Source organism: Prionailurus viverrinus, chromosome B4 (assembly GCF_022837055.1).
Source record: "Prionailurus viverrinus isolate Anna chromosome B4, UM_Priviv_1.0, whole genome shotgun sequence".
Taxonomy (NCBI): Eukaryota; Metazoa; Chordata; class Mammalia; order Carnivora; family Felidae; genus Prionailurus; species Prionailurus viverrinus.
This window is the reverse complement of record NC_062567.1, coordinates 37,564,192-37,577,406: the sequence shown is the minus strand read 5'-3', so window position 1 is coordinate 37,577,406 and position 13,215 is coordinate 37,564,192. Positions and strand designations below refer to the sequence as shown.

At 50.1% G+C, this 13,215-nt stretch overlaps 1 protein-coding gene across 1 annotated transcript in view; it reads left to right on the top strand.

Annotated features, from left to right (window-relative positions):
* ANO2 (anoctamin 2) overlaps nucleotides 1-13,215 on the top strand; it is a 257,957-nt gene that overhangs the window by 192,057 nt on the left and 52,685 nt on the right. The window contains exon 13 of the mRNA XM_047866504.1: nucleotides 3,191-3,386. Coding sequence (XP_047722460.1) covers nucleotides 3,191-3,386 — 196 coding nt within the window. The remainder of the gene's footprint in view (nucleotides 1-3,190; nucleotides 3,387-13,215) is intronic.

The following is a 13,215-nucleotide window of genomic DNA, read 5'->3' as shown; positions in this document are numbered from 1 at the left end:
TGTCCGCCTGCTATTAGGCTCATCCTTGTACGTGTGCAGTGGTTTTCTCCACCGTGATTGTGGATGTAAGACCTGGAGCGTGGGGACCAGACCGTCTCTCCTTCCTGTCTCTCATAGCATTAAATAGGACTCTGGACTCCATAGCCTGGGTTCTGTTGCAGTTTGGCTGTGTCCACAAGTAAAGCTATGGGATCAGAACACCAAAAGCAATGGGGACCATGGTGATGTTCCCATGTTCTGGAGAGCTAGGGTGCTAGAGCCAGGGACCAGCAAATCTTTACCAAGTAGGTTCTGCAGTAAGGCACCGCTGTGAAAGGGCATGAGGCACAGAATGCAGTCCAAGACAAGTCCCCACTTTTGGCCTATTTGGGGGGAGACTTCTCATAAACATGAAATATCCCCAGCACATATTTCCTGAATTTACTAAGCAACATCAACACTGTTTTCACTGTGGTGAAAACAGTGCTGAATTTAGTACTACTAGAGGACCTACTTTCTAACATCAGGATAGGATGAGATTGTAGACGTGGGAGCCACAGAGCAGGGTTCAGATCCTGGACAGTCAGTAAATGGCATCCACAAAAGGCATGTTTTACATGATTGTTATAAGGATAAATGCTCAGGAAGATGTGTACTGAATAACGCAATCGAGAGGGCACTGCCATTAGCATCCCAGCTTTGCCAGGAGCTGTCCAGACCCTGGACCGATCACATTGCTGCTTCTTGGGCCTCAGTTTCCTTATATATGAAATTAGAGGCTGGACATGGATGACCCCTGAATGCTAATATCCTTTAACTCCCATCAGGATCCCAGAGGCTAGGGTTGTAGGCCACGCCTTGTGACCTTGAGCAAATCACTTCACTTTTCATGCCTGTTTCCTCATCTGCAAACTGGTCACAGGACTGGGCTGGTGTCCTCCAGGCTCATCTAGCTTGAGGAGTCCTGAGGAGCCTGCAGGGACACTGAAGGACAGCTTCAGACCTGGTTGCTGTAGTGGAAGGGAAAATCAGGAGCTGAGAATCTAGGATTGCACAGAACAGCACCAGAGGGCTGGGGAGGGGTGTGTTGGAGGTAGGGCCCAGGAGGACAGGAGGCTGGGACAAGTGAGTAGAGCAGTGCCTCTAGAACTTGGATAGGAGTCTTGTTCAAGTGCAGATCCTGAGCCACTGGATCTGGAGCTGTCCTGGAGATGCTGCATGTTGACCAAGCTCCTGGCCCATGCAGCAGGTCCATGGATCACACTCCGGGTAGCAATAAAGAATTTTCTTCCTTCCCCAGTTTAGCAGCTGGGCCTCTTGGAGAAGAATAGAAGCCAATCTCCTTTCCCCTCATTCCTCCATGCCCCACCTCCAGGACCCAAAGCAAAGGATGTTTTTGCCATTGTTTTCCCCCCAGTCATTCCCCCAGAATCCTCCAGAACGCTCACACACACTCACTCTTTGATGCCCTGGCCTCCCCCGCCTCATCAATACTTCCATCACTGGCCTTTTGCTGCAAAAGTGATTTCGGGGGAAAAGAATCTCACACCACGTTTTCCAGGCCCTTACTGTCTGGCAGTGACAGTCCCGGAGGAACGGGAAGTGAAAATGTCTACATTGTTGGAGAGCGGTGATGTCATGTCCAGCCTTTCCTACTTACACGGTGCCCATTCCTCCGTCATCCTGGAGGCTGGGGCTTCTGCCGCTCCCACTCCCTCTAATGAGGGTCTCCCACACGGTGTCATTCCCATGTAACCTCTTCTCCACCCTGACATACACACATGTGCGTGCGCACATACACGCACACACGCCCTCTACCCAGAGAACGTTGCCATCCTGCCTGCCTTAGGGAGGCCTCCTGTTTCACACTGTGGCCCACAGGGCAAATGCTGATATTTGTACAACGTGCGGGGATAAACAGCTGAGGCTGCCACCAGCACACCCCCAGCTCCGGCACCCCCAGGTGCCCCCCAGAGGCCTGAAGTCGTTCATACCTTGACACATCTGGAACCCATTCCCCATTCGCCCACCGGTGTCATACACAGCTTGCAAAGCATTGCTTGAACCAGAGCGCCCCCCGCCCCCTGCAACCCCCTCTCTCCTCCCCTCCTTTCTAGGGAGGGAACGTGTAGTCCAGGATACTTTGTATTTTCAGAGGGAATCTTTGCTGTCCCCAGCCAGCGCCAACCACCCCCCTCCTGCCCCCACCATCCCCTGATCCCAGAGGAAATACTACCTGAACAGCCTTCTGTGCAGAAAGAATTCTAAGAAGACTTCACTTGACTGACGCAAATTAGAGTTTTGCTCTGAGCAGGTTACACACCTAGACGTTCAATCTCCTTCCTCTGCCCTGAGAGCTTATGCAGGGCACTTTCTTCCCCTGACATCCTTCTGCTTCATGGAAATGGTCCTCCCTGGCTCTGATGGGAGAGGAGAGGGCCTGGTCTGGGAGAGTGAGTTATTATTCTTAGGTTCTAGAAAGAGGAAATGGGGGGCCCTTGGAGGTCAAGCGACTGGTAAGCTTTCCTTTCAGCCTAACAGCCGGAGATTTCTGCACCAAAGGAGAAATCCGAGTCCTCTATTACAGTTGCCTGGCAGAGAAATCTTACAGTGATATTTTGTTCACCCTGAGGACCAAGAGTCTACAAATCTCATGCCTGGTTTATCTCTCTTTATTCTTCTTTGGGCAGCTTTCCCACACACACCTCATGAAGCTGACTCACCGCTTCTCAGCTCAGACACCTTCCACGGCTCCCTGTTTCCTTTCACCGAGAGCCCAGTTTACATCCCATTATTCCCCTGATCTGCTTGTTCCTCTGTACTCTCAGCCCCTTCACAGAGCATGCAGTACCTCTCAGGTATCATTCACTCTAAGAGTTCAGCTGTCCTCTGTGGTCAACTGGAAACCCCCTAATGAAAGAAATAACATCACGTGTGTTGTACGCACCTCAGCGTCCAGTGTTTTCATCCTTAGGGGTTTGTATGTATTAGAGACCATTTGGCATTTCATAAATGGAAGACAGTCTCCATGGACAGTGCACCCCTCCATAGAATTTGCACGAGAGTTTAGAAGGTGTGCCGCCCCCTTGTTGCCTACTGGTGTACTCCAGATTAATAGTACCTGACGTAGCGAAGAGGACTGTTGGCCGACCAAATAATAGCTGCCCAGTACTTGTCTGCTGAGCCGTAACTCTCCCTGTCTCTCAAACAGATTGCCCTGACATTCTCCATCGTCTTTGGGGTCATCGTGTATCGCATAACAACTGCAGCAGCCCTGTCTCTCAACAAGGCTACACGCTCCAATGTCCGGGTGACAGTGACAGCCACAGCAGTCATCATCAACCTCGTGGTCATCCTCATCCTGGACGAGATCTATGGTGCTGTGGCCACATGGCTCACCAAAATCGGTACTGTGTCACCAAATCCCATGTCTGCCCTAGGCCCCCTTGAACGAAGTCGGCTCAACACATGCGAGGTTTTTGGTGGTGGTGACTGAAAACGAGAAAAGGAACAGGAACAAAATGCTTTGTAGAGTGCATTTTGGTTGGAGAAATGAGGAAGTACTGAAGTTATGTACTTGCAGGGCCTGCCAGGGGCCTCCCCTCAGCGAGAAATCCTCCTTAGGGCATTCTCTATCAGTAGTCTTCCAGCCCAAGTTGATTGCCTCATTGTCCCCAAAGAATCATTCATGGGACCTATTCTTTTTAGCCTAACCTAGAAGCAAGATGGATTCAACACTTCCTGTTACAAATTACAGAGTTTTAGCCTTTCCTCATTTTCCCAGGAGTGTTTACAGAGTGGAGAAAGCTCTTGATACTTGAGCCCTGGAGGGTCTCATCTATCCCCATATTGCTGAGGCCCCAGAAAATCCACACATTCCCCACACACTGAGCAGACTTCAAAGAGGCATATCAGACTTCCCAAGCTTCAAGCCAGTGAGAAAAATGCGGTGGCCTCAGTATTCAGACATGTCATTTGAGCCACAACCTGCTGTTGCCTGAGCACCATTTTTTGGCATTTGCGCTTATTAGACAGGGGAGAGCTGAGAACTGAGACCCTTTCCTCATGGTACTTATCCTGGGTGGCCTTGGGGCATGCACCTCTTTCCCTGGTGGAATCTGGGGACTAGGGCTGTCAGCTTCTGACTATCCTCAGAAAAATTGAACTAATGATTAGATGTCTTTAATTCACTGACTAGTTAAAAGCTAGACACTTGATAGGATAACCCCCTTGTCAAGAGAGCCTTCCCTGGAGGATCAGAACATTCCAGAAAGGTTTCACTAATTCCAGTTAAAGGGATTCTTTCAGTGCCTTTCCCTGGCTTGGCCTCTACTCACAGTGGACATTGACTTTTGGTCTCCATGTGGATGTAGCCAAGGTACCATCTGGAATGGAGGTTCTGCTCTCTTTAGGCATGTGCACATTAATAAGTGTTACCCGTCCGTGTTCCTTCATAGGTTTCTGGAGAAAAGTCAGCAGAGAATGTTGCTTCAGGGTGTTTAGTGGTATGTGAGATTCTATAGAAACACTTAGGGGGAGCATCCTGAGGGGGCTTCTGAGGTATAAGGGCATCAAGTTGGATTGCTCAGGTGCAGAGGGAGGGGGAAGCGGGCAGGAGGAGAAGAGGTTCCTGGCAGAGGAAACAGGATAAGAAATCTTGGCAGTGAAGGGAGAAATCAGACCCTTCAGGGTCAGAAAAGGCCCCGGGGTGGGGGGGTCGTGCACAGGGGCTAGGCTTGTACAATGGGCACAACTTTGGTGCCAGGGGAGCTGAGGGGGCAGAGAGCTCAGCGTACGGAAGAAGGAAACACGAAGCATGTCCAGGATGCTAGGGGAGTCCAGTGTGGTGGTTCTTCTAGAGTCTGCAGCATGTCCAGGGCATAGCGGAGTGAGAAACTAAGCCCAGAGCATTGACCCAGACCTGATTTTTCTGTAGAAGACCTTGAATGCCAGGCCAAGGATGCTGCTAATTTTCATAGACATGGGAAAGTATTTGCTGGAGTTTGAAGAGTCATCTAATAAAAAGTACCTGTCTTTCAGCCCTAATCATTGAATATGCTAAAAAGTAAGATGTAGGCAAAAGCCAAGACTTCACTTTTAAAGCTAAAATAGGCTACATGGGAGGAAACAGCTTAGCAGGAGAGCCAGATAGACTTCCTAATACAGGATTACAGACAGACATCCCTCCCAGTGGCCAGCAACGGAAGGCAGGGAAGCCAGGCAAGTCTTAGGACGTGGAGGGGCAGGGCATAGACCCTTTTCTCCCCAGAGGAAGGGCAGAGGGGGTGGACAGATGAGGCATGCTGGTGTCACCCTCCAGGCTGACTAATGAGATAAGCTTCTGTCCCTCAAGAGGGTAAAGGATGAGGTGGGGGAGACAAGTTAGGGCATTACAAATAAGCACACTCCTTCCACATCGGGGAAGCATCAGGAGTGGAAAGAAACGTCCCCCATCCCCCTGAGTGGCTCTGGCCCCACACCACTGGGGGACTTTCTGAAGAATGCGACATGATTGGAGCTGTATGTTTGCAGAACTATCCTGGCAGGGACATAGGATGCCACAGAGAAGAGAGAGGCAGGAAGGCCTAATGTAAAGGAGATTAATGAGTGTGTGGGCAGGAAGTAGGGAAGAGAGGAACAGGAAATCGGCGATGGTGCAGAAATGTCTTCCTGCTGCCCATTTGCATTACTTTGTTTCACTTGTGTTCCATGGCTCTAGAGAGTGGTAGGGCTAGAAGATAGAGCGTGGTCCACAGTCAGAACCTCACTGACAAGGGTTTAGTGAGCACCTCCTGTCTACAACGCAGGGCAAATTCTCTTTGCATTGGGCCATAAGACACCATCCACACTGTGAAGCTACATCCACTGTTCCTAACAGTGCTTTCTCCCTCACCCAAAAAGTTCAGGCTCCCCCACGCTGTGCAACCAGTGGCTGGTAAGGAAGTCTGTGCTCTGGAAAGGAGATGAAATCCTGGCAAGTACCTTTTGTTCTTTGTGATAGCGATACTCATAAAGCGACTTTCAACTTAAAAGAGTTCTGTTATCCCATTTCATCCTCACAGAAACTGTGTGTGGTCAGCAAGGAGAGTATTATATCCTCATTTTACTAAGGCTCAAACTCAGATTGTCCCTCTGAACTGCAAATACCTTTTGCGCTCTGTCGGTGTGAGTTTCTTACTGTCTGCACCAAAGTGGTGTATTGGGTCTCCATGCAGGAACCCATGTGGGCCTCTTCCTAGGTTGCTGCTCTTGTCTGCCTTGGACTGGATATTCTCAGAGGGTCAGACAGGTGTTTTTGTATAGTGGAAGGGCCACTGAATTCGGGAGCCCAGTGGAAGGAACCTTTGAGTTCTCGGCCTGACTCCTTCTCCCTCCCATCCCCAGATACGTGGCATTGGGCAAACAGGGAGCTTTTCTGGAGCCAGTTTTATTGATCTTTCCTTCATTATTTCCCTCCTTCCTGACCACTGATCATCACCTCTGTGGGGACTGTTGTCACAGCCTAAGGACTATGCCCTTGTCTTTAGCCTCTGTCTATGGGCCTCCTGCTTGGAAATCCCCACCCAGTCAGTCTTTTCAAACTTTCTCCTTGGGCTGGGGGAGGGGAGCACTACTCCATCCCTCCACAGACAACTTCTGTTTGCCCTTGGGTCAGATATAAAATAGCATTCGAGGCCCTTGTGTGTGGATTTCCCAGTCTTAGGGTAGACGAGACTCTGCCAGGGTGATAAATCTATCTTAAAATCTCAGGTGCATAATTCGGAGTTGTTCACTTGTTCTTGCTCACGCTCCATGTCCAGTGCAGCAGGGCAGGGGCTCTGGACCCAGACTGATGGAGGCCACATGGACACCAGGGAGGCTGTGAAACACACCATCTCTCACTTCTGCTCACAGCACACTGGCTGGAAGCAGCCTAATTGTGAAGCAGTGGGAAGATGTGTAGAAGTGTGTGGACACTCCATGGACAGCAAGGGTCTCTGCTGCTGGCTCCAGCCAGGCTACAAAAACTTGGAGAACAGCTCCTCGGTCTTACGTTTCCTTTTATGTCCCCCATAGTGCCTGCCTCACAGGAGATCTGTGAGTTTGCTGATGCAGTTATCTCTGTCTTCGTTTATGCATTCAAAAAATTTTTTTCTGGGGAATGCCCATAGGCTAGGCATCCTGCAAGCCACAGTGGAAGCTACCACGAGCATGTATGCGTTTGTTATTTCCTACCTTCAAAAGGATTTGCAGAAACATTGAGATGAATAAGGTAAATGTGAAGTTGGCTTGATGGGACAGTCACTGAAAGATGCAACAAACCTATCAGAAGACTTAAAGTGCCCTTAATGGCAAAGAGTGTGCACACTAACCCACTCACCGAGGTGGTCATGCACAGCAGGGGTGACCTGTGCACCTTCAGGCAGAGGTATGACTGCAGAGTCCCCCAGGCCTGCATGGAGACAAAAAGTTGTGAATAAGGCCACCTAATGGAATGAGGATTCTGCCAGGCTTAGGGGTTTCCTGTGCCATTCTCACGCTGGCTTTAATACCCGTCTGGCTTCTTGCCTCAGATCTCCTGATTGCTGAGGAGCCTATGACTACCGCCTTGCTCACCAGGTGCAAACAGCTGGTGTAAACAACCCCAGCGAGTTCCCAAGTGTTTCCTGCAAAGGCTGGGTGGTGAAGACTGATTTCTTGGGAGCATCTCCCAACAGGCCCAGACATCAGGCCCATCTGAGGTCCCTTCTGGCCACAAATATTTGTGACAGACTCCAGAATGTGTTAAGAGTTGGCTCAGCAGTGGTAGATAAAGACACGGTAATCGCCTCCCTGGCTGCCATGGTAACAGTGGTCACAGGCTTGGGTGCAAGACACACCGTGAGCTGGTGGCTGTATGGCAATGGTGGGGCAGAGACTGAGCTGGGACCTAGGTGGTGGGATGGGGTTGCTAGGGGAAAATGAGTGAAGCTTGGGGCCTTGGTGGCCAGAGTCTGCTCTGCAAGGTGGGTAGCCCCCTTCAGCAAGCGTCAGTAATTAGTTTGTGAGGATCCCAATGAATAGGTGGGACAGTACAGTCCCCAGTGATCTGTTCATTCCTGAAGGGGTCCCAGGTGGTTTATAGGAAAGGGTCTGGTTCCTGGGATGGGAAACAAGCAATAGCTGGGCAGGACATCAGGACCCCAGATGTCCAGGAAAATCAGACCGGGCTCAGATGTCATGGGAGGCCAGGGTATGAGGCAAGGTGACAAGGGTCACCAAGTAGACGAGCTCAAGGCATGCTTTGGTCCTAGCCTGTCCAGCTGCTATCACAGAATACCACATAGTGGGTGTCAACAGCAGAAATGTGTTTCTCATACTCTGGAGGCTGGAAGTCTGAGCTCAGGATGTCAACAGGGCTGGGGAAGGGTCCTCTCCCAGGTCCTATGGCTGTGTTTTCATATGGCAGAAACACTAGGGGCCCCTCTGGAGCCTCTTTTACAAGGGCACCCCACTCACTCCTGAGGGATCCCCCTTCATGGCCTGAGCACCTTCCAAAGGCTGCACCTTCCAAAGGCCCCACCTCTGAATACCATCACAAGGGGGATTAGGTTTTCAACATATGAATTCTGGCCGGGGGTGGGGTGCACAAGCATGCAGACCATGCTTTTTCCTTGGCACAGGGATAGACGGTGCCTTTGAGGCAGCGAGCTTCTGAACCCACACATGGGGAGCAGGATGTCCAGAGCTCCTGAAAACTGTAGGGTCTTCTCGTGACCAACATAGGCATGGGTCAGGCTCGGCCCAGATGGGGAGCATGTCCACACTCCAGCTGTGAGAGGGGCAGGGCTGCCAGCAAGCTTCTAGCCTTAATAACCAAGATGTCAGCAGCTTGTTTTTTATCAGGATCATTCTCGATCTCTAGCTCTTCCACCACCACCTTCTCTTCCTCTCCCTTTCAAAACTGTGTGCACAGCGCTGGCTGTGTGTGGAGCTGTGTGGTTCACCCTTCACTCTGCGGTGAGCCTCTCGTAGTTTTGGGGTTGGGCATCTTGCAGGTGCTCAAAGGATGGTGGTGTGCCAAGTCAGAGTCTCCAAGTTGTAGGAAAACGGCTGTGTTCTTGAGTTGTTTAAATACTGATGATGCCGTGCTTCTGAGTGTTGCTGCCCCGGGGCCACTGAAGTGGGGCTAGGAAGGGAACAAAAAGAGGGATGGGGTGAAGGACTTTTGGGGGCACCTGCCATGTGCCAGGCACTGGTAGACATTGTACATACATCATCCCACAGAATCGTCACCGTAGAGCTGGGAACTGGTCATGGCTTTCATTTCACTTCTGGGAAGCCTGAAGACGCTTAGGAACTTGACCCAGGAGCATCTGGTTAGTGGCATGTGTGAGTATGTGTGTGTATGTGTATTAGAGCATGCCAAGCGCTGCGGTAAGCACTTTCTGTTTATCAGTATATTTAATCCTCAAAACAAGCCCCAAGGGCATCAGGACTCTTAACACTCCCATTTTAGAGTGGAGAAGACTGAGATACAGAGATAAACAGCTAACAGGCCCGAGGTCATGCAGCTGGGAGGTGGTAAGTCAGGCCTCAACTCTAAGACTGTGATGCTCTACTGTCTGGTAATATATAGCGGTCCTAGTTCCTCAGGGAACTTTAGATGTGTGGAGAAAGCCAAAGAAAGCACACCAGAGGCTCCAGAAGGTTTAAAAGGCAATGCCCCAGCCCATGTGAGTGGCAGATGGTAGGGGTCTCTGAGACGATCAGGGAGACTTGGAGGGAGCAAACTCTGAGCGCATCGTCCCCTGCCACCTAGGTCTGCGTGCATCAGGACACCTGTGCAGGTTCACAAACTTTGGAGTCCCTCATGCTTTATTAAATTTTCTAAAAAAGCCTTTTTCTGAGGATTTGAAATGGCTCAGTCTAAAATCCAGTTCTAAGCTACCATCAGGAAAAGCCAATGTATCACTACTAAAGAGAAAAGAGGGAAGAAAGGAAAAAAAGGAGACAAAGCTTGCTACCAAAGGCTGCCAGGACATCAGAAATTCTTTAAAGAAGAACATTTTGGACATACATGGATGGATCTAATTTTCCATCAAATGTGGGCAACGTGTGTTTTCAGAGTTAGGGGGGACGTGCTGGCTTTGTTGGCTCGGAGCCCTGGGACAAGGGGAGTGGGCTTTGCTGCAGACCGAGTCTGCTCAGGAAGGTACCTCCACAGCGAGGACACGTGTGGATGCGGGTGGGTGCGTGCAGGCCAGAACCTGTGTCTTCCCGAGGACAGGGCGGGGGGGAGGGTGGGGGTGGGGGGCTGTAGTGCTGGTAATTTGAAATCTTGCCTGAGTCAGGTCCGTGGGGTTGTATTTGAGCTCCTGACTCTCTGGGTGGCCCCAGGCAACTGGGGAGGAAGAGCCTCCTGCCTGCCCATCTGTGAGGCCAGGGGAAGGGTGTGGCGAAAGTGGATTCTGCCATTGTCTGAGGGCCCCCTTGGTGCTGCGGGCACGAAGTATTGTAAATGTTGTCTGGGAGGGTCCTGGATCATGGGAGGCTGCTGCTAATAATAAAAAAGACCTGATCATGGTTATAGCCCAAGTTCGTGGAACAATCCATGCCAGTTATATGAAACTATTATTAGCAACATGCTACTTGTAATAGTTTCATATAACTGGCAAGAATTTCTTCCCAAATTTGAACGGTAACTATGAACACATCTCTCTCCTTTTTCCAGTTAGTCACTGAAGCACTCATATCTCCTATTAGTGGGAAGTCCAATATATTTCTCTCCCTTTCTTTGAGTTTCTAAGAACCCAGACTCAAGACTTAAGCCACAAGAAGAGAACGGAGTATGGTGGGCATTCTCTGTTTGCCTTGTTTTCTCTCCAGACCCCTTCTCCACCCTTTTGCACCATGTCCTGCATCCCCGAGGCTCTGCCAATGGTATCCCTGGGGCCCCCTGCTCTGACTTCAATAGGAAGCCATGGAAGAGCAGAAGGAGGCTTAGCAGGCACAAAGGAGAATTGGGGATAGTTCTTCCCTGCTTCTCCCTCATCTCTGACAAAAATGCACCCTTTCTGCGTGCCTGGGTGGCTCAGTTGGTTCAGTGTCTGACTCTTGATTTCGGCTCAGGTCATAATCTCATGGTTCATGGGTTCAAGCCCCACATCAGGCTCTGCACTGATAGTGCGGAGACTGCTTGGGATTCTCTCCCTCTCTCTCTGGCCCTCCTCCGCTCACACACACACACTCTTTCTCAAAAAATAAATAAATAAACATTTAAAAAGCTTAAAAAAAACTGTGTGTATCCACAGATTCTACAGGATGAGTCCTCCCTCATGGCCCTTCTTGGGCTCCAGTGACACCATTTCTTCTCCTTGCCCCCTCACTGCAGTAACTAATACCTTCATTAGGGTCACTTCCTTTGAACCAGTGAGGGGAGTTCTGCTTCCTGATGGGATCTTGACTCATAGAGGCGGTCAGGCCAACATCCACATTTATTTTATTTTATTTTATTTTATTTTATTTTATTTTATTTTTAAAAATTTTTTTTCCAACGTTTTTATTTATTTTGGGGACAGAGAGAGACAGAGCATGAACAGGGGAGGGGCAGAGAGAGAGGGAGACACAGAATCGGAAACAGGCTCCAGGCTCTGAGCCATCAGCCCAGAGCCTGACGCGGGGCTCGAACTCACGGACCGCGAGATCGTGACCTGGCTGAAGTCGGCCGTTTAACCAACTGCGCCACCCAGGCGCCCCCAACATCCACATTTAAACAGGGAAGTCAGACCTGCAGTATGGCCAGCCCTCCTCTCATTGCTACACAGCATTGCTGTTGGATGCTGGCCCTGTCCCATCTGACAGAAGAGTCTGGGCCATTGCTGAGAGGGTCCCTCTGGGTCGCAGGCCCAGGCAGGCCATTGCTCTTCAGGGAGGATGATCCTCCCCTCTAGAGTGAGCTCAGTCAAGGGGCTGCAGCCATCAGGGTCGCCTGCTTTCAGGACACCTGTCTATGCCTCTACCCCCATCTCCAGGATGCCATCCATCCTGTAGGCTCCGGGACATACAGCTTGTCTTCTTAACCTTCAAAACACAGTAGATCTGATACTATCCCTTTGAATCTCCCTCAGAGAGAGGTTACCCTGGTGACTCCAGGGGCCCTCACCAACCCAAGTGATGCCCACCCCCACCTTCTAAGAGGACTCTGTCAAGATTTTTAAGTAACTTGCAGGTACCTGTCTCACTAAAGAGGAGGCAGGTGTAGAAATTAAATGTCTACTAGAATGCTTTGGTACATAAAATAATAAAAGCAAATGTTGGAGCCCTTCCTCTATGCTTGGTGCTTTCCATACTTTATCTCCCTCAGACTCTACAAGAAATGTTTAAGGAAGGTCCCATCTTAGGAATGAGGACAGTGAGGCGCAGAAAAATAAATCCCTTATCTGGGAACACTGGGACAGAAAAGTCCTTCCGGCCCAAGGTCTTCCTGTGTTCTTCTGTTACAGCCTTGTGAGTTGTGTCACAGACAATAGAAAAAGACCAGAAGCAGGAAGCACTTGGGATATCACAGGGTGTGCCCTCCACCTGGGGCCATGACTTGCTCAAGGCTCTGGTTCCTTGAAGCTAGCTGGGTACCTTTGAAGGATGGTACAGTTCATGCAGTGCTCCATCCCACTGGGGGCACGGCCCAGGGAGGACAGAAGCACAGAGGTCCAAGGACTCCATGTGTCCAACTTTGAATTCTGAATTTTCCCTCCAAACCTGTTAGTTCTCACCCACTTTTTTCCCCTCTCAGGAAGTGGAACCACCAACCACTCAGATGCTTGTACTAGAACCCAATTGTCATCCCGGACCCGAACTCACTCTCTCTCTCTCTCTCTCTCTCTCTCTCTCTCTCTCTCTTTCTCTCTTTCTTTTCAAACCTAGAATCCAGTCTGTTAAGTATTGTCCACTCCACCTTCAAATATACCCCAGATCTGATCACAGTTCACAGGTTCCATCCTAATATTGGCCATCTCTTGCCTGGACCGCTGTGCACTCATTTGTCTCTCTGCTTCCATACCTATCTCCCTCTTGACACACATATACACAGCCCATCTTCTGTGATATTTTTAAAATATAATCTCGCTATATCCCTCCCCTGTGCAAAACCCCAAGGCGACTTCCCATTGTGCTTCCAGTGAGGTTTAAGTCCCTTCTGTGTCCTGTGAAGTCCCATTGACCTGCCCCTGCCTTCTCCTCCAGTTCTACTGCCTAATAAATGCTTTCTCCTTGCTC